Genomic DNA, 27858 nt, shown 5'->3' with positions numbered 1-27858 from the left:
CTTATTATGAACATTATTTTGACCATATTTTACCCATTTGAATGCCATTCCATCACTTATAATATTTCGTCCATACACCTCACAATGTGAAATATGCATTAATTTGTGTACAAAGAAATGTGTTTATCTGTTGCTTGATAATAGATGAAGTTAGACAACACACAATTTCAAAGTTGTACACAAAAAGTACATCTCTTAAATATTATAAGCAAAATGATAAAAAATTCTTACCGTCTTATTAAAACAATATTTCTCCTGTCTTCATGAAATTTATGTAACTAAAACTTTTTTTTAAACAGATAAAAATTTGCAATTTCATCACCTTGATGGGGTTTCCTATTAGAAAAATTTGCAATTACATCACTTCGATGGGGTTTAGTATTTGAATAATTTGCAATTACATCACCTTGATGGGGTTTCCTATTTGAATAATTTGCAATTACATCACTTCGATGGAGTTTACTATTTGACAAATTTGCAATTACATCACTTCGATGGAGTTTACTATTTGACAAATTTGCAATTACATCACCTCGATGGGGTTTCCTATTTGAATAATTTGCAATTACATCACCTTGATGGGGTTTCCTATTTGAATAATTTGCAATTACATCACCTTGATGGGGTTTCCTATTTGAATAATATGCAATTACATCACCTTGATGGGGTTTCCTATTTGAATAATTTACAATTACATCACCTTGATGGGGTTTCCTATTTGAATAATATGCAATTACATCACCTTGATGGGGTTTCCTATTTGAATAATATGCAATTACATCACCTTGATGGAGTCTCCCATTTGAATAAGTAATCTTTTGCAGGATGCTAGAGGATCTGTGTTCGAGTGACACAAAGGGATGCAAACAGTTTCTGAACGAGTATCTGCCAGAGATTCGAGATCTTCTACTGGAGTCACTTTCGACTTCAGCTCCTAGCAGTAAAGGGGTGAGTTATTTTATTATATTTGCACTTGATGTAGCATGGCTTTTGTTAGCCATAAGTATGAAGTGAGTACAAATCTCTTACTGATAGACTGATTACTCTGTAAATCGTGTTTAAAGTTGAGATCTATAAATATTTATACTATGAGGAATGGGTAAAATGTACCATTAGTTTTAATTTGGGGAAGATCAAATTTAATTTCTTCGTGAATTAATTGCCAGTGGCGTGAAATAAATAGATATTTGCGTGTTAAATTGTTTGGCTATATGGTTTTCATCCAAAAACTTGAAATCTTTACATTTTTATTTATTTAATGTTTATATATTATTTTTATATGTATATAATTAATTTTGTTTTTTGATGAAAACGATATAACTAAAAAAAATTTCCAGACAAATATCTATTTATTTTATGTTAAATTTCATTCTTAATCCAAGGAAACAAAAAATTATAGGCCTACTTTATTCCCAAATTGAGTAATATAAATTTTTGTAAGGATGTGTCATTTCTCCTTGTCAGGGTTGTATATATATATATATAACAATTTCCAAGATATTATTTGCTTTTTTATATGTTTGTGGACTACATTTAATAAGAAGTAAACCTAAAAAAGAAATAGCTTGATATCTTAAAAAATAGCCTAGTAATGAGTTGTTTACAAAACTACATACATTTTCTCCGAAATGGCTTGGAATTTTAAATACATTACTTGATATAACGGTCGGGGATGAAAGTGTTAAGTATATAGATCAATTCATTTTTGAGATGTCTCGCAGACAGAGAGCCAGTTAAACAGAAAATACACTTTTACAGCCCCCTGGCAGACAGAAGACAATGTCTGGCAGCCTATTGAATGGTAGACTTCAATGATGCCCAGGGGAAGTACATGCACCATCATCGGACTCGATGTTCCTCATAAAGAAATGATGCTTCATACAAAATTTCAAGTCCATAGATCAGTTTGTTCTCAAGATATCGTGTAGACAGACTGACAGACAGACAGATAGCAATTACATTTGTCCATACTCTTGAGTGATAGGCTTCACTAACGATCAACCAATGATACATCTCCAGTAATTCTGTTGTTAAAAATACACTTGTAAAAGTGCATGAGGTTTATTATTGTTCAAGATAGCTACCAGTAAACCTAGCTCTTAAATTGGGTAAATTTTAGTGTACAGCATTTCTTACGTACTTGCTTTGCTTGTGTGACAGCCCCGCTTGCGCTGCCTCCTACTGCTGTTAGACCATGCTCGCACGTCAAACCAGGAGATGATAACGGCAGTGATACCGGAGGCTGTGCTGTGCTGTCGGGATATCAACGCCCGCTGCCGCCAGTCGGCTTACGATCTGCTACACAAGATGGCTGACAAGATGGCGGAGAGTGGTCGGCTGGAGGCCTACGTGAAGATGGTGATGGGCGGACTGGCGGGGACCCCCCAGCTCGCCAGTGCCACTCTGCTTGCCTTGGCCTCCATCACCCACCACACTAAAGGTACATTGCTATTGCTGTTAGTTTTAATTCATTTTTACTTCCCCCTATAAGTATTTCTTTTGTTTCCAAATTTCTAATAAAAATACCCTGTAATTGGTTTATTCAAAATATAAATAAAAAAGTGCTCCCAAAGATTGATATTAAATTGTTAATTTTATATTATTAACTCCACATTACAGGGTCATCTTTATATTAGTATAATGAATGGTCAAGTAAAACCATTAAAGAAAATTATTTTATTCACAGACATGTGTTCCGATATTCAACCATCATTAGTGTGTATATTAATCTCTAAATAAATAATAGACGACTAAATATACACATGTGGACCATTAAAACAGATGTTAAATTTATATGACACAGTTGTAATTTGGTAATTAAATTATTGTGTGTAATACTTTAATTTTTTCAAAAATTGATTTTCTATTATTTTTCAGATTGCTAATTAAAATGTTATGAAGATCTCTATTATAATTTAGGTAGATATTTAATTCTATATTAGATAGATATCGAAAGAAAAGGAGAAAAATTAAACACGAAAAAAGAATTTAAAAAAAGAGTTTTAGTTAACCATTCATTATACTAAATTGGTACTATTTTTTGCCCATCAGTTACATAATTAACATAAAAGCATAAACTGTGTATATATAAAAATTTAAAGATTTTATAATTAAATTAATATTGTAAAACATTTTAAACTACAGTAAAATGAAGAAATTGCAATAAAAAATAGAAGATTTGTAAAAAGTAACAAGAGACTACATCGATGTGAGTAAAATACATCTGAAGTGTAATGAGTGGTGTAACACAGTTTACAGCTAGAATTCATACATTGTGTTATTTTAGCTGTTTATTTGATACATTTGCATAATTAAACGGCTTTTATATTTAGTTATTTACTTCACCTGATAACGTAAAATATAAAAAACGTAGTTAAATATCCGCTTAAGGTTCTTACATTTGTTTCACACTGTAACATTATCCCCCTGAGAGTAATTAATTATATGTGTACAAATATAAATTTCAAAACCTTTTTACATTTACACCGATAAGGAAAAATAACTTGTACTCAGTACATAATTTGTATTATGTTTCAGAGAGTATACCGGAAGATATACTGGACTTGATTCTGAACAACGTCTGCTTGTTGTGTTGTTCTGCCTCTCGAGAGATCGTGGGCTCCACCCTCAGCTACCTGAAGGTGTTCATCACCTCTCTAGCGTCGGACACTGTCACCCCTTCCGTACCGACCATTGTGAGTAGAGCGAAACACAGAACTGTCTATTTAAATTGTTAACCTGATTTAAGAGTCGATAACGTGATTGTGTCTGTGCAGGTGAAAGCGATTATCAGCATGACGGACGATTGCAAGAGACACTTCCGTAACAAGACCCGAGACATATTGGCGAGACTTGTGCGGTGGTACGGCGCAGACAGCGTCATGTCACTGTTGCCGGAGAGTGAGACCGTGATGAGGGCGAGGGTACGTAACATGCGCAAGATACAGGACCGCAAGAAGAGACAGTGGCAGCAGTTACGCGATGAGAAGAAGGCTAATTCTGACGAAGACGAAGATCAGTTTTCTGTCAAGAGCAAACCAAAGAGGTGTGTAAACAGTACTTAGTAATTTTTAACTATTAGTTATCAAGGATTTTTAATTATATTGGTTTTAGACCAGTAAATTCTGATTTTGTTTTCAGCTGTACTAATTAAGGCTTTTGAAATAAATAAAACTTAATTTTCAGTATCGATGAAATCCTGGCTACCTTGGATGATTCTGACATGGAAATGGATGAAATGGTGGATGACAGACAGAAAGCTAAAGCTAAGAGAAAGAACAATAAGGTTTGGATAAGGGAAGATGCGGACGATATTGTTGACTTCACGGATATTTCTACAACAAAGAAAATAACAGGTTAGTCGTATATCTATAAGGATTTCGTTGTGTAGTTCTGTTATTTATTTGGAGATCCAGTGTTGAGGATATTTAAGACTAAGATGTAGTGAGAGACTAGATATTTAAATTGAAAAGAGCTGAATAGTTCAAATAACTAAGTCTTTTTTATTTGAACACTTTGAAAATAATTAGAATGCTTTAAAAGCCAACTTGGTATTTGTTGATTTTTAATTAATATTAAGTATTTATTACCTTGTTATTTGTGTGTATTTGTTGATCTTTTGTTTTAATCTTGTTATGTTGATGTTGTTGATTTATCTTTGTTAAATAATTGTTGTACTGTATATCTGCTTGTTGACAGTTTTTTATGAGTCCATGTTATAAGATAGTGAGTTGTTGTAAGAGTATGAAAGATTTTTTAAGTTGTAATAATTGACAAAAATTATAAAAATTTGACCATGTCTATTGCACCATTGTTGCCTAATGACAATAAAGATCTGAATCTGAATCTGGAGTGAAATGGCTTTGAGTTTTTCCTCATAAGAACAGTGAAACTCATACAATTTTATTATGTAAAATCGTAGAATTATGGAAGATGTCTTATTTTTAAAATCTTATTAATACGCATCCAAACACTTATTAGTTTTTTTTTTAAACTGTGTAATTTTTTAAAATATTTAAACGATGAAGTTCAAAGAAGTTTAGAGATATTTTTCTGACTAATAAAAAAAACCATAAAATCATATGATGCACATTAGTTTTATTTTTGAAATTATACATCTTCCATTAATTTACGACTTAAAATAAGGTCATAAACATGCATGAGGCTTAACATGGCTCTTATGGGATAACAATTATCATGGTCACCACTACAGCCGACTCTTAACCCTTTCCGGGCCAGGTGGCAGTCTCCTTGATATTCGTCGTTTTCTTAAATAAATACGTCAAATGATTAAAGTTTTATGTTTTTTTATTTCCTGGTATATTTGTAGATAATTAATATGAATATCATTTTTATTTTGGAGGTCTATGCATTTTTATTTCGTAATTGTCACGTGACATTATCAGCTGACTCGATCTTTTGTTGTTAATTCTTTATGCTTTAGTGTAATCGTATTATTGTATGCTGGATTCTTCTTCATTATTTTATTTTGTGGTTGTAAATATTACTAGTGTTAGTTGTTACGTGCTTAGAGCTATTGTGTGTAGGTAGTAGTTACAATGACTGACAATTTTTGATCTCACGGGATTGAAATTGTAAGTAGCATATTTTTGTAAATAGAAAAAGTATAAATAAATTTCAAATAAAATTGTGTGAATATTTCTTGGTAAATAGTGTTTTTTTTAACTGTATTGAAACTGTTTATGGATCCTACAATCATCTGTTTACCGGTACATCCATAATGTGAATATTTATTTTAAGTTTTTTGCAATGTAAGAGTCAGTTGCTTTAACACTTATAAAATGTTGCGAAGTACAATTATGCGTATTTATACGAAATGTGTCATAAAAAATGTATTTATGAGAGAAATAACACAAAATTTTGTATGGTTGTTCCTTTCTAAATGTACAATATAATAAAATAGCTTCCCACAGTAAAATTATTTTTCCTTTTTTAGTTATTTGTAAAAAAAAATAAAAAATTTTTATGTAATCTATTAAAACATTATTTTTTACATCTACATCTATATATTTTTTTGTTGATAGTATATATCTATCTATATGAGTAATTTGGTGCAACTTTTAGACGTATTGTTTAATTTTTATGAAAAATTATAAATTTTAATCTAAGATACTGCAAAATCGCCAATTTTAGTCTGGCACTTTTGACTAGTCACAAGGGGATATTAAATGTGAAAACATTTTGCAACATCTCATATTTGGTCCTGGCCCTGAAAGGGTTAATAAATGATTATGTTCACAGTTCTGTTAAAACTTATTATTATATGTTATTTGTGAAAGGGGTTAAGAAATACATTGTAAGTTTGTGTTAGCTGATACTACTTTTTGCGTGATATTTGTCAGTGTCTTTGGCTGGTTACAGATCTATTATAAAATCTTAAGTATAAGGAAAATAAAAAGTTTCAACTCCAACATCTACAATAAAATCTTGTATAAACTTCTCATGTTCCTTATTTAATAAATCACTTTGAATGATTCCACAATTTAACTGTATCAGTGGTTAATTTTGTTCTGTTTAAAATGTTACAGCAACAAAACCCGACCAGAAAGACGGGATAGGTATCAGGCAGGTGGAAGTGAAGAAGAAAAAAGAGAGTGGATTCAAACGGGCTCCTGACGGACGGATGATCATCAAAGATGATAGCGATTCGGATGATGAGCCCCGCAGCAGGAAGCACAGTCACGTGCCTGGTCTCTCAGATTCAGGTAGTTTGGGACAACGTTTAAGGCTTTAAACTGCAGTGTAGGCTTGTTTTATACCTCTGTAATGTGTATTATAGACAATTTAATAAGTAAAATACAACAGCAAAAAATAAATTAAAACTTTTTAAACCAGAACTGACCTTATAATTTTTAAAATAAAATAAAAATTTTTGAGCATAGATTTTTTAATGTTGAATTTTGAGTAAACAGAATTTTACTATCAAGTTATAAGCCAAACGATGTATTACTACAACAATATTTTTTAAATTCTATTCTCGTAGATAATGTTGATAATTTTCAATAAAATTAGTAAAATTCAGTCATGGATTTGCAATTTGATTTTCAAAGTAACCATAGTGGTTTATTTTAAATTTTTAAGTAAAGCAGAATAAGCTTTACCAGAAGCTTATTTAGTTATTCGGTTATTCCATTTTATTTGTGCTATAATTCAAGTTTAACTTTTGCTATAAAACTTGTATTTTATGATTTGCACGTATTATATATTTATAGATAGTAATGTAATACATGCGGAAAAGCTTCAAAGCTTATATTAATGTTATTGAATTGTATTATAGTTAATACATTACAAATAGATTATGGATTAAGTTAAAACTGTCAATAATTAATAATTATCTATCATGAAATCAATTCTCTTTCCACCAAGTCCACTAAAATGAAAAGGGTTTAGTTTTAGGTCAAACTGTTATTACATTAATATATATATTTTGTTCACTCAAATGTTTCATTGAAAATATTTAATTCGTCTTTCATAAGAGCAGAATTATGACTGTTTTACCAGTTAGTACAAAGACTAGTAACCTGAAATGAATGATATGTTCCACAGAAGATGAGGAAGACCTAGACGAGGCTCGCAGCACTGTGTCGTCGGTGGTGGTCGGACGCAAGCGGAAGTTGAGCATGAGCACCACAGCCTCGTCCGTTCAGCCTCCCTCGAAATACCAAGGTACGTGACAACTGTCAAGTCCTACAGATTAACTCACTATAACTCTCTGTTGTGAGTAAATGAAATGAAATACCTAACAGAAAATTTAAGACACCTGCTACTTTGTTACATTTAACCTGCAAAAATTAAAAACCCCAAAAATAATTCAAAATTATGTATTAAAAATAATAAACTGAATATAATTTTACAACAAAATCTAAAATAAAAGCTCAGTAGTAATCAAAACTAATTAAAAAATATACATGCAAGGCCATTTAAAAAAATATTGTAACTTAAAAAAAAATTATTTATTCATTAATCTCAATTTTATCCCACCAATCAGCAAGCCAATTTAAATACTAAGGGAAGGTTTGATTAAAAATCAATTTAAATGCCTTGGTCGGCTGCCTAACCTTGGAGTTATTTTGAGTATGAATTTCACTGCAGTATTTTGGAAACATTAATAATTATTTAAAGTTTTACTCCTTCTATAATAAAAAGCAAAATAACTGAAAATAAATTTGATTTGGTGACACTGGACACGTTTTGAAATGAGATCTCAAAGGGTTGAAATATTTGTATTTCAGTATTATCACAAAACTGGTGATGAGTTATATTGGAAGTGATGTGTGCAAAGGGTGTTCCAAAACTAGCATGCCATTATATGAAAAAATTAGTTTTGTACACTTCCTTAGAAAACGAATTAAAAATGATTATTAAAATGTTTTGAACATCATAAATATTAAATTAACTGATTTTTTATTTTTGTTGTTTTGATATAAGAAAAACATATTTACTAGATAAATAACATGCTTTTTGTACTCTCTTCTTAATAGTGAATTACATAATATAAACATAAGTTGTAATGTAAGTAATTGAGGTTATGGTTGGTCATGCTCACAATTTTTAATTACAGAATTTTACTGTTGGTAATTTAAAACTCTACACAAATATACATTTTTAGTTCCCGTGTAAAGTGAAGCCATCCTGTAAAAAAATTATTCTTTCAGCCGGAGGTGTGGGTATCCACAGACCTATAAAGAAGACAAAACCAGGAACCAAAGCCAGCTCTGTGGTCACCGGAGCCAATTACAAGTCGAAGAAAGCTCAGGGAGATGTGAAGAGGAAGGGACAACCGGACCCGTATGCGTACGTCCCTCTGCGGAAAGATACGCTAAACAAAAGGTTTGTTTCAAAAACACTGTCAAGTGTTGCAGTAATAATGTGTAGTAACGGTTGTTCGTACACAATGTATACGGCGAGACATTGAAAATACACATCATATTCTATTTGTATTAGATTTTTTAATCTTGCAAAACCATCTTAATTTGTTTATTAGCCTTAACCATCTTACTGATTGTAATTTTTCGTAAATCTCTTAAGCTTTTACAGCTAGGATGTTTTTATTTGTAAAAATATAAATACTTATTAAAATATGAAACTTTTTGTCTTTTTTTAGAAAGAACAAAATACTAACAGTATATTATTAAAATGTATTATAATATCCGTCACATGTAGTCTTGACAAACTTAAAGCAAGTAAAATTAATACTAATGAAAAGAGTTCAAATTTTATTACTGAACAAAAGTTTACAGAACAGGTGAATAATAGGTTCTAAATAAAAATTTTATAAATATAAAATACACTTTTGTACATTCTTTTTCTGGCTGTTACCGTATGCTGTATAATTTTTCAATATTGTCTAAATAAAAAATGTATGAATTAAAGTTTGTTATGTATATCTTACAATTGTTATTATATATATTCAATTTTTATAAATGGCAATAGCTTTAATTTAATTTGTTTGATAAACAGTTAATCACAAAAAGTACTTGCTCTGCCGGGACTTGAACCCGGATCTCCTACTTGCCGGGTAAATGCGCTACCACCACAGAGCCTTACCTTTTATGATTAAATTATTTTGTATTTGGCCGTATCTGTCACATATGCGTTTAAATAACCAAACTAACACATGGTCGGAAGACCAAATACCTGTCAAATGACTTTTATTTATATTAATTAAATTTGTATGATTGGTAATAGTCTAATTTAATTTTTTCAATTAATATTGAATCAAAAAATGTTCTTGCTCCGCCGGGACTCAAACCCGGATCTCTCACTTGTGGAGCAAGTACATTTTGTGATTCAATGTTTATTGAAAAGATTAATTAGCCTATTTCTATTCATACAAATTTAATTAATGTAATGTATATTATTTTATTTATAATTTTATGGCCTACATTGGACCACTTTAGTCACTTTATATTTTCTAGTCTTTCTTCTTTTATCCACCCAATATTTCTTCATCCTTTCCGAGCGTAATTTCCTTTCCTCCTCCGGAACCACTCTTCCTATTCGTTGTTTGTTTCTTTTCAGCTGTAGTGTAGAGTGTTTGTCATTCAATATCTTCAATGTGTTTGTCTTGTGTTTTAAATCCTCTACTGTAATTTGTAACTCTCTCATATCTTCCTTTAATTCTGTGATCCATTTAATGTCACTTTTACTATACCACAGTTTTTCTACTATTTTCCTGCTAATTCTATTTTCAGGTGTTCTTAACAAATGCCCCAGGAATGATATTCGTTTCTTTTTAATTATACTTGTAATGGGTTCTATATTTTTGTAGACTGTTTCATTGGAAGCTAGTCTCCAAACTCCGTCTACTTGATAGTTTTTGTTTAAGCAAGTTCTGACTATTCTTCTCTCCATCTTAAGAACCTTATCTATTGCAATAGTATTTGTTGTTTTAAATATTGTTTCACTTGCGTATGTAATTTGTGGCAGAGCAACTGTTTTGTAGTGTCTTAATTTTGTATTTATTGAAAGACATTTTTTATTATACGTATTCTTAGTAGCATGTTTAATCTTAGTTAGTTTGTCTATTTTATTTTGCCAAGATGGTTTTTCATTCAGGTTATAAGTGATTACTTCTCCTAAGTATTTAAATTTCTGTACAATTTTTATATTGTGGTTGTCCAACCTTATTTTATTTGCAAGTGGAGGCTGTGTTAATAAAACTTCTGTTTTTTCAAACGATATCTTTAAACCAATTTTCTGAGCTATATCTTGTAAAGATTTAATTTGCTGTTTTGTTTCCTGAATGTCATTGGCCAAAAGAGCTAAGTCATCAGCAAACCCCAGACAGTTCAGATTAATGTTGTCCCTTTGATATCCAATCTTTATGTTTTTTTGGTTATTTCTTTCCCATTCCCTCATGACGTACTCTAATGCACAGTTAAAAAGAAGCGGTGATAATCCATCACCTTGTCTTAAGCCAGTCTTTATCTGAAATGGTTCTGAAAGTTCTCCTCTAAACTTTATTTTAGACTTTGTATTAGTTAATGTTAGTTCTATTAATTTAATTAATTTGGGGTGAAGTCCAAAATGTCTCAGTATTTTTAATAGTGATATTCTATGAATGGAATCATAGGCTTTCTTGAAATCAACAAATGTTATTGAGAGTTGTTTATTTTGTTTTCTATAATATGCCATAATTAACTTTAGTGTAATTATTTGCTCTGTACAACTTCTCCAAGGCCTGAATCCTCCTTGGTATTCTCCAAGTTCTTGATCTAGTTGGTCCTTAATCCTGTTGTAGAGAATCTTTGAAAAAATCTTATAAGTACAATCGAGGAGTGATATACCTCTATAGTTATCCGGATTACATCTGTCACCTTTCTTGTGCAAAGGGTGAATTATAGCTATAGTCCATTGATCGGGAAATTTCTCAGTAACCCAAATTTTCTGTAGTATCATATGAAGAGAGGTATGACTAGATACTCCAGCATACTTCCTCACCTCTGCAAACATTTGGTCTTCACCACCTGCTTTGTAGTTCTTCAATTCTTTAAGTACAGTTTCCACTTCTTTTACTGTAGGGGGGTTAATATTTACAGGTTTGGTTTTTATTGGAGTATTAGTGTTGATTTCCAAAATTTCCTCCGGTTCCTTACAATTCAGGAGTTCCTTAAATGCTTCTGCCATTATTTCAGCATTCTCCTTATTGTTATGTGCAGTTTTTCCATTTTTGTTTTTCAACAATAATGTCGGAGGGCTGTACTTTTGTAATTGTGTATGAAAGGCTTTGTAATAGTCTCTAGAGTTGGTTCTATAGTAATTCTTCTCTATAGAGTTAATTAACTGTGTTTCATATTGTCTCTTACATTTTCTAATAATTTTGGAGAATAGTTTCCTTGTGTTCTTGAGGTTATTGGCATTTTCCTCGGTTTTATGAGATTGAAATTTCAACCAAGCCTGATGCCTTCTTTCATGCACTTCGTCACAGTCGTGGTTCCACCAAGCATGTTTTTTCCTTGGATTTAGTGGTGCCAAATTTGTTGCGTTTTCTTTGAGAATTTGTTTTATTTCCTCCAAATTTTCAGTCAACTTTATACCTTCTGTAACTTTTCTATATTGTTCATTTTGAATTAGTTGATGAGGGTCAAATGTTCTTTTCTTCTTCACATCTGTTTGTTGTCTCTTTCTTCTTAGTGGAGTCAACTTGATTTTAATTTTTATTAAGTAATGGTCCGAACCTGTATCAGTTCCTCTCAGCACTTTGACATTGTAGATCTCCTTGTGGAAGAATTTATCCATGCATACGTGGTCTAATTGCCATTCCCCCTTTATCCAGTCTGGATGTTTCCATGTCTTAAGTTTGTTTGGCTTTCTCTTAAAGTATGTTGATTTAGAGATAAGTATGTTGATTTATACATATATACATTACAATGTAATGTATATATGTATAAAACAACTATTTTTCTTTAATATTTGCTATGCTGTACATACTGATTAAATTTTTGATAACGGCACCATGGTCATCGCTAAACGCTCACAAGCGTGAATCTAATGTTTTGGCAGTGCTCTAATGCATCATGATCACCACTTCTAGCACTTCTTGGGTTAGTTTTGTAAGTTTGAGACAGGTGAATTACAATGTTGGTATAGAATAAAAATGCCAAATTTCATAACCTACAGTAAATAAACAACTTGGGGAACATTTTTATTTTAAATTATTGTATTAACATCAGTAAGTCCATTTCTTGTGCAATAAAAATAATTTTCTTTTTCAGGAAAAAGATGAAAGCGGCTGGACAGTTCAAAAACATTCTGAATGGAGCAAAGAAAGGAGTGAGAATAGGGTCCAAGAATAAAATGAAGATGAAGCAAAAGAGAAAGTAGAAAGTACTTTTAACATTAAATGTGTGTATAAATATGTATGTACATAGTTATATATGTACTGTTATTGTACAGATAAAAATAATTGTTATGGAATTAGTTTTTTATTTAGAAATTCCTCCTTTATTCCCTGGGGACAGTGCAGTGAATATCTCAAGATGAAAAGATATTGTGGAAAAAATGGAAGCTTAAAGATAGAAAATGTGATGACTAGATAGTCCAATTGACTAGTATCACAAGGTTTATTTGGTAAAGTGATAATGGTTACTGGCAAATAAATTAGCTGATAAAAGATAGCTAGGTACAATAATAATTCACTCTTTGGGACCAAGAAACAGACACACACTCAGCTGTTTTGTTGTCTTTCTTTGTTTTTGTATGGATTGTATAATGTGCACTGGCATAGCACAAGTAGGCTATTCCTAGGGCAAACAAAAATTACAAACAAGTTACAGTAGTTTTCACCAAACAAAAGTAGTTAGATAAAATAGGTTTGTATTACTCGTACTTTAAAATTCGAGTATAATCAAATCAAGCGTTACTTGGAAGTGTCGTTTAAGTGTAAACATTAGGTAACCTTAACTGTATATGACTGTGACAGTGTGTTGTGCATGTAAAGCGATGATACTTAGGTTGGATGTGGCCTTGAAGTTTTCATGTTGACATGAATAATATTCTGCTTTGGTGAATTGTCCAATCTTGATTCTCGTTTTGAAGTCTTTTTTTGTTAATGCTGTTAATTTTTACTACCGGTATCTACAGTATAATGTAGCTTGATTACTATCTCGTACTTACAAACTTGTTACTGTGTTTGCAGCACATACCTTACTAATCCTTCCCAAGCCGCTAATGGATTCCATATTGTCCTTTTTACTGATAATCTAAATATAACAATTTACCATAACTGTTAATTTGATCTAAATTCAAATTTATTGTACATTCTAATCAAATCTAATAATCTGATGTAAAAACTGTACAAAATACTAATTACTAGAGCATTTTCTTATCTAAGGTTTCAAGGTATATCACCTTATCTTATTATCTGGGCAAACAACAGATAAGATATATTTGGTGACTAGCTAACCATGGCTCCATTTAAGCTATTAAATAAACATGGAAGATCTTTACTATAGAAATGAATTAATACAATAACTATATTTTATTGTTTAGCTGGGATTATCAATTCTCAAACATTAATACACACAATGAAGTTTCAAAAACATAAAGTATGGTCTATTAAATTACAATATATGTTTAAATATATTTTACTGCAAAAAAAAAAATAATTTTGAATTCTAACAATATAAAAAGATAAAATGCAGAGTATCAATGTAGAATATTTTTGTAGACTATTACAAGTTTGGTGCAAATGTGTGTAAATTCCGGGCATTAGACACTCGCCAACAGGCTACAGTCATATAGTTGACCATGAGAGAAGCATGGCTTTCCTAAATGTACTCCCGCTACCTGTAATGTCTGCCCTTTGTTTATATTAACAGCAAAGCTAAGCTTGATGGGTAACCTTTGAAATGGAATTGAAGATTGGTGGGAATAACTGGCATCCAAGGTATGATAACACTTTTTCCCTTACCGACACCTGTTAAAATAGTAGCACCCAGTATATTCTGCCCCAGTTTCGTTATCTAAAGCCTTGTTCCATTATATAGCAAAAGAGGATTTAGATTTCGCATAAGCATTACTGGTACTTTTCGTTTCAATTGGAGTTTATCTGACGGTACAACCGACAGTTCAAGTGAATTTAAAAACTCCACAGGATATGAAGTACTAAGTTCCGTATCCATAACTGTACCCATTGACAAAATATTCTTCTGATCGGTTAAGTAGTTTTCTGTAGCAAAATCGTAACAAACAAACGTACATTCGCATTTATAATATTTGTAGGGTACGATTAGCTCTGTAAGATGCACAAAACAGAAACAGACAAGGAGGAGCTAGACAGAGAGCGCGCCACTTCTGCCATGGAATTTAGGTCATCTATAAATACTTCTAGTCAATCGCGATAAGCACAGAGTGTGCTTCTGCCATTCCAAAGGCTTTTTGTGAACTAAAAAACTCAAAGAGACGCAATGTATAATATTTCGGATATAATTGTGTTTTTCGCTTCGGTCAGTCTCTCCGGAATATATCCGTTTACGGCGTGGGAAGGGCTGAACATCAGCCCTTAACGTTCAGAACTATTTTTTTGATCGAAGTGTCAGTGTCACTGTAGTTACTATAGTGTATTATATCAATGTATACTAGTAGATTTGGTGGACACAAAGCTCAAAATGTGTATTCTGTTGATACAGGGATTAATATTTTATTATGGTAAACACAGTAACGTTACATATAGATTGTAACAATAAATACAAGTCAAAGGAAGCAAAAACCGGTTAATCCCGAGTATTAACATGTTCAATATGACCCCCTTTCAGTTTGAGGCAAAACTCGTACCGTTCTTGTTGATTTTGCATAATTTTTATGAATTGGGGTTGTTCCATTCTCCTAATACACATGGTTATTTTTTCTTTGAGTTGAACGATGGTAGATGGTTTTTTTTTTTTTTTTTTTTCCTTCTGAGGAAAGAGGACACTTTGTCCCCGCACTTAGTCCTAAAAGGACCTTTGCGCCTCCCTTACTTTAATTTGTGGCCTCAAAAACCGAGGCTTTTGCAAAAACCAATCAGATTTAAGGCCTCCTGTTCTCTGATGTCCTTGGGGCTGAGGAGATATGCTCCCAAGTATCTTTTCCTAGTCTCTACGATGGCAGGACAATCCAACCAAATGTGCTCTGCTGACTCCTCCTCTTCTCCACAGAGTCTACATTCGCTGCTCCGACTAAGGCCTACCTTCAAAAGGTGCTTCCTCAGAGGGCCATGTCCTGTCAACATTCCCAATATCAGTCTTATATCCTCCTTATTCTGGTCTAGGAGAGCTATCCACCCTTTTGCATAAGGAGAGATAACCATTTTAGATATTCTTAAACCCGAGGCTCTGCTCCAATTCTTGTATCTTGTCCTCTTTTCCCAATCTTTAACCAGAGCTTTAATGTTGGAGAAGGCTATCCCACAACCTGGCTCAGGCCCCACCAATGTGGATTCTGCTCCCTTTTTGGCGAGGATGTCCGCTTTTTCATTCCCATGAATTCCTTCATGACCCGGCACCCAACCGAGTGTTACTCTGTTATTTGTTGCTAGCTCTGCTAGAGCATTTCTGCATTCCCAGACCGCTCTCGAATCAATCGAACAGGTATCCAGTGCCTTCAGTGCAGCCTGACTATCAGAGAGTATTAGGTATGATAATCCTTTTGTCCTGAACTGTGTGAGTCTTCTGGAACACGAATCTATTGCCATGACCTCCGCCTGAAAAACTGAGGCATGTCTTCCTAGGGGCACATCCATGTCAACTCCAGGTCCATGTATTCCATATCCTGCCCTAGAGTCTAGGAGTGAACCATCAGTGAAAAACTTCAGGACTCCTTTTTTAGGGTAGGCCTCCCTTTTAATCCATTCCTCCCTACTTCCGATAGAGACCGTATTTGGTTTTTCAAAGGAGTATTTCTTAACCATAGTATCAGATACTTTTGTTAGCATTTCAGCCTCAGGAAAATTTTCCAATATCTTCATGTGGCCTTCTAGGGAGGTAGCATTTATTACCTTTGTTCCTAGTAGCTTCATTGCGCTCATCGCGGCTGTTCTCATCACTTCCTGGCCAAGAGGAGTGTAACCCAGAACCGCTTCCATTGCAAGTGTTGGGCAGGAGCTCATTGCTCCCGTGATGCTTAAGCAAGCTAACCTTTGAAGACTCTGTAGCCTTTTTGCAGCTGTTGTTTGTTCGACCTTCGGCCACCACACTAGAGCAGCTTATGTGACCATTGGCTTTACTATGGTTTCGTAGATCCAATATATCATTTTGGGTTTAAGTCCCCATTTAAATCCAAAGAGTCTCTTACAGGCCCCGAGGGCCATTATTGCTTTGGATGTCTTGTTTCTAATATGGGAGTTCCAAGTGAGCTTCTCATCCAGGATTAAACACAGATACTTCACTTCCTTTGTTTGGTTAATGCTGATTCCCTCCAGGACCGGTTTTGCTAGCTGGAATTTCCTTTTCCTGGTAAAGGTAATCATATTAGTTTTTGATGGGTTGATCCGCAGACCTTCCCCATGACACCAGTTGCTTATGAAGTTCAGTTCTGTTTGTATTAGGCGTTCCAGCCTGCCTATGTTTTTCCCTTTAATCATAAGCACTAGGTCGTCCGCATAACATAGTAGCCTTATTCCCCTCTTCTCTGCTTTTCTTAGGAGATCATCCACTACCATCGCCCACAGGAGAGGAGATAAGACTCCCCCCTGGGGGCAGCCTCTTTGGGCCGTGATCGCAGCCGATTCGTCCCCGTACTTGGCTTTCACCTGTCTGCTTTTTAGGAGGGCTACTATCCATTTGACTAAGTCTGGGGAAACTCCAAAACGTTCCATCGCAGTCTTCATGGATTGATATGCTACTCGGTCGAAAGCTCCTTCAATGTCCATAAAGACGCTGACTAGGGCTTCCTTTTTTTCGAAGGTATTCTCCACCTCTCTCACTAAACTGTGGAGAGCAGTGGTGGTTGATTTTCCTTCTATGTATGCGTGTTGTGTGGGACTAAGTGGGTGTTCCAGTAATATTACGTCCCTTATGTGTCTATTTATTATTTTTTCCATAGTTTTCACCATGAAGGAGGTTAGGCTTATGGGTCTGTACGAACTGGGTTTTGTTGGATCCCTGTCATTTTTTCGCAAGAACACCACTAGTGCTATCCTCCAGTTCTTTGGTATATATCCTAAGGCGAAACTGCTTCTAAATAGAATGCTAAGGGTATTTAATAGAATATCCAGCCCCTCTTGAAGAAGGGCTGGAAAAACTCCATCCGCCCCAGGAGATTTAAATGGCTTGAACGATCTTATCGCCCATTTAATTTTTTCGTGTGTAAATAGTCTGTTAGACAACTGTCTGGCTTTTGCCACCTCCCGACTGGATCCCCCCCCCATATAGAGAATAAGTATCCTCATTACGAGTTAGCTGACCCCCCGGGAAGTGTGTCTCCAGAAGTAGTTCTAAGGTCTCCTTCCTGTTCATTGTTAGGTCTCCATTGTCCTTTACTAGAGTCCCCATTGGATTAGTATGCACCGTTTGGAGAGTTTTTTGGAGCCTGGATGCCTCGGGAAGACTGTTAATATTTTTACAGAAATTCCTCCAGGTTCTTCTTTTATTCGTTCTAAGTTCTTTTTTATATTCATTTTGGGCCTGTAGATAAGGGAGCCAATCGTCTGTCCTTTTTGCCCATTTTAATAGTTTCCTCGTTTTGTTTCTTAATGTTTCCAACCTCCCAGTCCACCACGGCACATCCCTCTTCAACCGGTTTTGCCTGGGAGGACAGTTTTTCTCGTAGGCCTTTATTATAGCTTGCTCTACTATTTGTGCTGACCTTTCTAATTCAAATTCATTTTTCTGAAAGGGTCCTAATTCTTCCAACTCTTCTGCTAGGGACTCTCTGTAACCTCTCCAGTTGGTAGATTTAGGAACCCTGTGGGTCACGTATCTTTCCCCTATCTCCTCTATGTCGAACCTAATTGGACAGTGGTCCGATAGTGAGGCCTCCTTGGAGACGTGCCACCTTACAATATTTATGTTTTTGAGTCCTGTAGATAGGGTTATATCTAGGACTTCTTTCCTATTTCTAGTTATAAAGGTTGGGCTTGACCCTCTATTCTCTAACACTAGGTCATTGCTGAACATAAACTGTAGAAGTTCCTCACCTCGCTTGTTTATGTTTGTGCTTCCCCAATACGTATGGTGAGCATTGCAGTCGCAGCTGAGAATGAGGGCCGAGCCTCTGTCTCTGCAGCTCTGCAATAGTCTTTCTATTTCTTTCGGTGGGCAGCTTGTTGACGGGTTGGGGAAGTAGGCTGAGGCTATAGTAACCCTTGCAGTGAAGCCACCTTCACTGTAGCCGCCACCAGATCTCTTGTTATTAGATCTGTAATCGGAAAGGCTGTTATTAGTTTTGAAGTTAGAATACAAGTTTTTGGGTTTTCAATTGTTCGATCATAAATGAGATTACCTACCTCAGTTGTCAGTCCTCTGATGCAACCTCTATTGATCCAAGGCTCCTGGATTAGGGCGATATCCAGGCCTGTTGAGATAAACCTTCTTCCCCTTTCAGTTGAAGGTGAGATGTCAGTTGCGCCCTTTGCATGGTGTAGGTTTATCTGTATTAGGCGCATACTTACGCCTTTTTCCCACCTCCCCCAGGTGGTCCATCCCCGTCTCTTCTTTTGGATTGCTTGGAGACTTTATCCCCTTTTCTTCCTCGAGCCGAGACGGATGGTCCTTTGAGAGAAGGTCCCCTCTTCAAGAAGAGAGAACAGGTTGGTCTTTCATCTTCGACCGCTGCACTGGCTTGTGGAGTAGACCTTTCTGGTAAGGTATGTACAGATTGCTCTGACACCTTCGTGGCCTCCTCCACTTCCATCTCTTCAGCGGTGCTTTTTCCTGTGGTGACCGTCTCAGATTTCTCTGAAGTCCCCTCTTCCCTTGTGGGTTGTTCTGTGTTTCCTTGGTGTTTCTCTTTCAGTCTAAGCTGAACTTTTCCAAACTTGTAGCCGATCCATGGACCTTCCTTCTCAAGCTTGTTCGCTGTAGCGCAGTCGACTGCCAGGGTGAGTAGGACAGACTTCCCCTCGTCGCTTCTCCGCAGAACGTTGGTAGATGGTTGGGTCCTCACGTAAAATGTTTTCTTTCAACATTCCCCAGACGTAGGCGTCTGGTGTTGTAAGATCGGGGGGAGTGGGCTGTATAAGGAAAGTTTGTTATAAGGGAGATGAGACGGTTGCCAAAGGTTTGTTGGAGGAAAGCAATGTTGTTAACGGCAGTGTGACTGGTTGCGTCATCTTGCTGGAACCACTGTTAATTTAACGGCAGGTTTCGTGCACGACAAAATCTCCTGAGGTCTCTCACAAAACGATCAAGAATGGCCCTATATCTATACTGATTAATTTAAATGTCTCTCTATTGTTGACTTCATAAATGTATGGTCGCACTATACCCCTCCCAGACACAGCGCACAAAATGATTACACGCTTACTATGCTGTGGCCTCTCTACAACAATGACAGAACGTTCAAATCCAAGGAAACGTGTTGTCTGCTTGTTTATGAAACCATTAAGGTGCAATCAGAAACTCAGGTTCTTCATAGCATATTGCTAACATTCAAGAACAGTACTGAACTCTGGCTAGTTTGTTTCTATAGTTCAAAGGTTGTCCAGTTTGTATCCTGTAGGGAAAACCACCAATTGTTTTGGACATTCTTCGCATTGACGTATTGCTAATATTCAGCTTAAGAGAAGCTCACATTAGGCTTCTTTTCAGTGATTGTAAACACTTGCTGCAACATTCTTCCGTGGTTTTCATTTATACAGACAGTAAAGCTCTTTCTAACTGAAAAGCTCTATCGCTGTGTCAAAACACTACCTGTTCTTCGAAATTTTTCAACACTAAGAATCACAGCATTACTAGGCGGGTTTTTGTGGAAATGTTCCTGGAATGCAGTGTATCACAAGCTTGGCCCCATTCGTACGTCCAATTCCGTATGAGCGAAAATAATGCTCTACGATAATAACTTTACCGTTGTTAGCAAAAACTAACCTCAAAAGAAAGAAGTAATGAACACGAAGCAGTGGCAAACATCTACAATTGAATCAGCTGATCGAGAAGGCAACTACACCTGATTCAGTTTTATAACTGTTTATAATTATGGGTAATATTGTATATGGTTACGCAAGCGCCGAGTGGTGACGTCGAACACAGCCGGCCACCATGTGTGGCCCAACGAGCTGGGGGGGCAACCACCTGAGACTCTATCCGAACTCAGCGAGAGATAAGGTTTGACCACATCAATGGCCTCCCGATCGTAATGGGTTGTTTATACATGTGGGATAAATGCACTGTAATATTGGTAACTAAAGTCTCCTTACGTAAACATGCTATGGGGTTGCACAAGGGTATTACGCCTAGAGCATCAGAATAGCTTGCATCATCCTTGCTAATGTGAATTTACTGAGAACACTGACACTCTTTTCTCAATACATTTTATTTGAGTAGAAAGGCTTAATTATTGAAACAATGAATATTACGTTGTTATTTTGAAATTTGCTAAACTTAATTTGTGATAATACTTGTCAACCATGGCCAAGAGCTAGAACTATATTTGAAATTTAATTCATATAATATTACTGGTTTATGCATTCTGAGCTAAATGTTTGGCCTTTCTCATCGAAATCCTTTGTCTGGTACAGAAACTTCAACGTTTAAAGAACATACTTTGTACTTCCAATTTTATTTCAGGTCAATTTCGTATACAAAAACAGTCCATTGCAGTTGTCGTCATGGTAATATTTACTGACAATTTCTGTACAACTTGACAGACCATAATCTCCAAGAGTTTCAAAATCACTACCCGTTAAAACGTTTATATGCTATATAACATTGCTTATGGAAACAGTAACACTCCGAAACAGAGTCCAAATAAGTAGAAACATCATAGAAAGATTTATCTCATAAATATTTCTGACAGGTTTATCCAGCTTGGTGTGCTGTTTTGTTTCAATAAAACGGCCATTCTAACTTTAAACAAATATTCATAGCTCCTTAATGAACCTAAAGAAAAGGAGAAAAAGAGTTCTAAAAAGCTTATAACATTTCGTAAGTTTATTGTTGGAAATAATTTAAGTGATTATTTCTTTTGGCGGGCTATATATGTACGTTTTGTACGTGCCCAGTTGCCGCGTGTTGTGCCTGTTTCATACGTTGTTTATTCGCAATCCGTTCGTGGTTCGCTGGCTGTGCTTATTGTTTATTGTGTGCAGTGTATGGTGTAAGGTGACTGTGTATGTGTGTTTATTATTGTATTTATGCAATATGGAGGACGACAATAAACTATTGGAAGACTTTATGAGTGAACAGGACGATTCAGATTCAAGATATATTTTTACATATTTATGGACTGTTTTCAATTTTATTCACTATTTTTGCAATTGACAATGTCTGGGAGTAATATACTCAGTATCCTGCGGTACTGACTGAGCGGGAACCGGCGCAAGGTGCGGCTGACAACAATTGTCACATTTTTTCAGCAGTGAATGTTTTATACAGCGTTCGCAAATACATAGAGACAATAGAAAAGCAGATCGCTTGAACAATGCTGATATTCCTACAAATAAAGAAATCATCTGTCAATGTCCAATCAAAACACAATTCGCAAATTGTAGGCCCATCCTAGTTAAATATTCTACTTGTGCAAACTAAAAAGCCTGGCGCTCAATATATAGAATCGCATACCTCTTCAAAACAATTTTGATTTACATTCAAATCACAAAATTTAGATAATTTAGAAATAATTAAACAAGGAAATGCCAATAGTAATTTGGAAATGCCTCAAACAGATACACCAAACGCTGCTTTACAAATTCAATCGTTTGCTAATAATCCACAGTCCCAACATTGTCATTCTCGGAAGCGATATACACATACACGGCGGTATAATACACATAGTTGAGCACATTCAGAGTTTGGTTACTAAAAAGTTCATAAAGTTCATTGACAACGGTTTTGATCATCATTGTGATATTTGTGATAGGCTATGATTTAAACATGACTTGAAAGTTTAAAAATATGGTGTATTCGACTAACAATATACAGTTTATCGGAACACTAGCCTACTTAGAATATTATTCAAGATATACAAAACTTGTTTTTAATCAATAAAAAAACAAATAAATCCTACTTTATCAGTTTACAATGGATTCAAGTACCGTTTCCAGATAATTTAAGAGAGTAGTGACATCTGTTGGCCAGTACCGCGACCGCTTACGTGTTGTTTATCTCAAACGATTTTCGAGATATTGGGCCCATTTAAATCCCATGAGAATAAATCAATACTGTTTCAGCTGTCACAAAATCCACCTTCTACTTCTTCTGACTGAGCCGGAAGTACTATTTGTACCGTCTTGGGTATATTTTATAAATAAATTACACATTAATCATTTCCAGTGATACTGGTGGTAGCCTGGAAAGATATTTGTGTTTCACAGATGATTGTGATTGATAAAAAATGCAGATGAATCCAAGGGCACAAAATACCACTCCTAATTACCCCTTGTTATTCGACTCAGGTACAATTAGTTTTTGTTGGGAGCCAAGCACAGATCTTTTCTTCGTACAACAAAGCTCTCCCTCATTGATTGAATTTCTTATTCATCGCTTAGTCTTTATCAGTCTCCTCTATTTGTGTTGATTGTACTACAGCTCGGATTCGCTTTTGTTTTATTTTAAATTAATTTGACGATTGAGATGATATTCACTAAAGAAAGGTAGAAGGTATTAATAATCATAAAAAAAACTCATTGAAGTTCCATAAATAAAATAAGTCAACATTGGACTTGTTAAAACATGGAATAAGTGGCCAATGCGATGTTTCCAATCCGTCTAGTTTTAGTACAGCACGTTTCTGAACAAGAAACGTCAATGGAAATACTTTTTATACTAACGATAAACTTGATACATTTAACCAGTAATGTTGTTTTTGAAGCTCAAAAATTTTATTTAAGAGCCGAAGTAGTAAAATAACAGTTTTTACAATAAACCAGTGTTAAACCTCATGCAGTTCTATGCTCTTATTTTTAATCGTAGCATTATTTAAAATGTATCTTTTTAAAGATATGATTAATACATATCCAAACACTTGTTTTTAATGTGTGTACTCTGTATATTCACACAATGACGTTTGAAGTTTTTCTGAATAACCCATATATATATATATATATATATATATATATATATATATATATATATATATATACAGGGTGAGTTTTTTAAAGTGATCCAATAGCTAACTTTTTAATTACATGACTTAGCACCACACTTTAAATTTGGAACTTGCTCAATTTTAAGTTTTCCTCAGGAATACACTTTCAAATTTTTTGAAGATGGCCGCCATTTTCCAATATGGTGGCCAACTTTAAAATCTTTAATGGAACACCCTGTATTTTATGTTGTTTTTAGATTCTACTCTAAAAAATAAAACCTTTTTGTACTTGAGAGTTTTTCTATATCTCTAATGGTTCAGGAGCTACGTGGACTGAAAGTTTTCACCATCAGTCCGAAAAAATCCGAAAACTTCCAGTCCACGTAGCTCCTGAACCATTAGAGATATAGAAAAACTTTTAGAAGCAAAAAATGTCTTATTTTGTAGTGTAGAATATAAAAACAACATAAAATACAGGGTTTTCCATAAAATATTTTAAAGTTGGCCGCCATATTGGCAAAAATTATGAAAACTTCCAGTCCACGTAGCTCCTGAACCATTAGAGATATTGTCACGTACTGTGTGATCAAGTTATTTCTACTATAACTCACCCTGTTAGTCCTTGGGGCTGCTCCATACACTCTGCTTGGCCGTGACGAGGTACGTAACAAATAACTACTCACTCTTCTTAAAACAACATCATTTATTCATCACATTCTACCACCTAAACCTATCTAACCGTCCGTAGCATCGCCGCCGCTCGTGCCGCGCCACCGCACGTCCCCGGTCTGCTCTCACCACACGCAATGTCTCTACCCGTAGACGACACCTCCTCGACTGAACAACATCAGGTGTTCCGTGTTGACCTCTCCCTCTCCACATCAGACGGCGGGAAAAGGGCCCCGTCGTCACACTCCCCCTTCTTAAAGGGAAGCTACGGTTATGAATCTCTGCTTAGGCATCCCCATCGGGTCTCGGAGTAGCTGCACCAGGAACGCCATCCTGGAGTCGGCCTTGACGTGACTGCGCCTCCTTCCGTTTCCTCACATTCCTCTTATGAGCTCGTCACTGTTTTCACCTCTAAGGTCTAGTGTTTAATGTTCAGTTGATGGTAACCGTAGCTTCACTGCTGGGCACAGCATTATGTCCATGACACGTCTCCTTTGGCGTGTGACCCAAAAGTATTAGTCCTCTTCTTAATTTCTAACGCACATTCTTCACACTGGAATGTTCACAGTTCTAAGCTTCCCAGTTCAGTATGGGACGCGAACGAACGGGGGACGAATGCCACGAACGATTTCCCTATCTAAGTACATCAAAAGGACTTACAATATTTTGTTTTCCCCTTCTAATTTGTTTCACCTGGATATTATTACCTAAATTTAAAAGGAGTTAAGACACACACAAATATGAATATCGCTCAAATTTAAAACATCCAAAATTGAAATAATAGCCGTGGGGAATCTGTTATAGAGCCTACGCTAACCTAACTAAAAATGTAAAAGTTACCAATAAAACATCCCTTACATATCATTATTTGCCATATAAATATACAAGTTTGCGGAGTACAACACCTTTTTTTTATTACTTCTAAAATATAAATTGCTTATTACATATTTACTTCAAATTAGAAAATTACAACGACTAAAACTAAGGGAATCTCAATTTATTACTAACACTAACACTCTCTATTTTTCCCAAATAATTTAATTACATATGTGTCCGGGATTTGATACCGTTTGGATCGGTTTATACCTACTTAAGTAATCTCCATGCAATGGAGTACAAAGTTTTTTGAGCTGGAACAGTGCACCTCCAGATGGCTACGTGATATAAGTAGCTGTGGTCAGCAGAGGCCTTCCGGCGCAGTGGCCTGACCCTCGGGGTCAGCGGCCTGCGACCTTGTTGCAAGCGTGTTCCAACTACTAGAGCTCTTCTAATCTTATGTTACTTGTTTAAGACGAAATTATCCCTACTAACTAGACAAATCATCAACAAATAAAGCATTCACATTTGTTCTCATTTTTTTTTTATCACTAATTCTATATAACAAATATATGACAATTATACAAATATTTATTACCCAAATCATGTATTACCCACTAATATTTTAACATACATTTTAATCAAAGTAAGCCCATGGCACCTTATTACTTAAACTACATTTATCAATTCTACAAATAAACTAATTATCTTTTTATATACACAATTGATTTAGTCAGGGATACCGTACCTTATCTAAAATACCTCGATATAGTTAAAGGTTAACATTTAAAACATGAACATAACAACCTGACATTTATGCAAATCAGAAAATGAAGTGGTATATTACACATTTAATAATCATTATCTAAACTAAACATTCTTTACATCTTAATAGTTGTTACATGTTATTATATAAAATACCAACTATGTTAGTTACTACGGTACATCATTTTATAATGGTCATTATTCTATTATCATTAAACACGGTTTCAAGGGGCCCCATTTCTTAGCGAATGTGAAATACACTTTTAAACTCTTACTCAGCCCTTACTTTAGTTTAAATAGGTATACACTATTGATATACCCCTACTCTAACATTTTCATATTGTATTGTTACATAAACACCAACATTATTTCACTTGTAACACTATACTAACATTAATCATTCTACCTATTAATTCTTGATAACATTCATATTTTATAACATATCATTCTTTCACTCATTTGCTCATTTGGTGGCCACCACTCATTCATCATTCATACCGCAGTCATACGACACAGGTTCAATGTCATCTCAGTGACCTGACCGTGACCCTGCACCAGATCAGCTGCTGCGCACCCGGTCCGGGCACCGCCCGTCTCGTGTCCCTGTAACTATCTTATTAGACACACCTTATCCTAGGCAACTTCACGGTTATAATTGGCATAGATTTATCTCACACTTATCATTACATGATTTTAACAAAACATTAAAATATTATATTACGTCTGAAGTACAAAACGTCATTCACTGTACCTAATTATATTAGTACATCGCTGTAGTATATCTAATTATGCAACAAAACCTTATATCATATTAATGTTTTTTACTCTGGATGATCATTACAGAGAAATGAAACTCCCTTTTGTTTATTATAAGAAATTCATCAACAATCAATCACTTTGTAACATAAACTTTCCATAGTTTCCTCATTATGTATTCAATTAAACACGGTGGTTACTTATCACTCGGACTGTTCATATCCCACCATTCCAAGGTAATTCGCAGCTCTCGCCCATCTATCTCGGCTAGCGGCATGCTTCGGGGTAAGCCATCATTGTCCTGGATCTCCCGATGTCCCTTCATAGACACTTCCTCTTTGCTCTGCTTATTCCTCCATCGACAGCACCATCTCACAAGTACCCAGCACAAAATAAAAACAAGAATTAACAAAGTAATGTATACAGCTTCCCTATAGGTTTTCTCTGTAACAAATATCTCTATAGGTTCTCCTCTAACTATATTTAAATTATACAAACCCACAAAGTGTGGATTTCTCACAACAATAATCGTTACCAGTGAAAAATATACAGCATGAATTACAGTATACACAATTGGCCAAATCCCTTCGTTGTGGCCTGTTACTATCAGCGGTGGCTTGGTTTCCACCTGTGTCCTAGCGTACGTCATGTTCCAATGGGGCACCTCAGTTGGCCAACTCTCGTCCAAACACTCGTCCAGGGTGGTAAAAGTACTGGAGGAATACGTGTTTCTGGAAGAAACCTTCAAAGTTTTCAATTTGGACCAAAGAGCAGGAACTATATGGACTATTTCTGAAACAGATATTTTCTTATAACAAGGGTAGTTTTCAAAAACAATTACTTCTTCATTTAACATTAATTTACAATCACAAGCGACCTTAATTTTGGAGAGCACCGGGTCGTCTATCTTCCGGAATATTTAAGGTTAAATTCGACCCATGACGACATTCCAAACTTTAACTGCCCTGAAACGTGTGTAAGTACAAACATCTCCTCTCCTAATCTGTTCACTATCGGCGCTCTGCCCTGCGCACACGAAAAGGCACAAACTTTACTGAGTTCCTGTATCGTCGCTCCTCTAAACATAGCTCTGGGACATAGCGAACCCGAGACAGCATCTCCGGCATTCCTAGGAATAAAACATAGAGAATTTATGTACGGCTGACAATC

General features: G+C 35.1%; 1 protein-coding gene across 1 annotated transcript in view; it reads left to right on the top strand.

Moving 5' to 3' along the window:
* LOC124372771 (RRP12-like protein) overlaps nt 1-12939 on the top strand; it is a gene marked incomplete at its 5' end in the record, with an annotated part of 30047 nt that extends 17108 nt beyond the window's left edge. The window contains 9 exon segments of the mRNA XM_046831183.1: nt 825-948; nt 2161-2440; nt 3538-3695; nt 3777-4045; nt 4186-4355; nt 6549-6725; nt 7567-7686; nt 8676-8850; nt 12738-12939. Coding sequence (XP_046687139.1) covers nt 825-948; nt 2161-2440; nt 3538-3695; nt 3777-4045; nt 4186-4355; nt 6549-6725; nt 7567-7686; nt 8676-8850; nt 12738-12846 — 1582 coding nt within the window.
* Between the last annotated feature and the right edge of the window lie 14919 nt (nt 12940-27858).

Source organism: Homalodisca vitripennis, unplaced genomic scaffold (assembly GCF_021130785.1).
Source record: "Homalodisca vitripennis isolate AUS2020 unplaced genomic scaffold, UT_GWSS_2.1 ScUCBcl_3993;HRSCAF=9863, whole genome shotgun sequence".
Classification (NCBI taxonomy): Eukaryota; Metazoa; Arthropoda; class Insecta; order Hemiptera; family Cicadellidae; genus Homalodisca; species Homalodisca vitripennis.
This window is presented reverse-complemented; position numbering and strand designations above follow the sequence as displayed.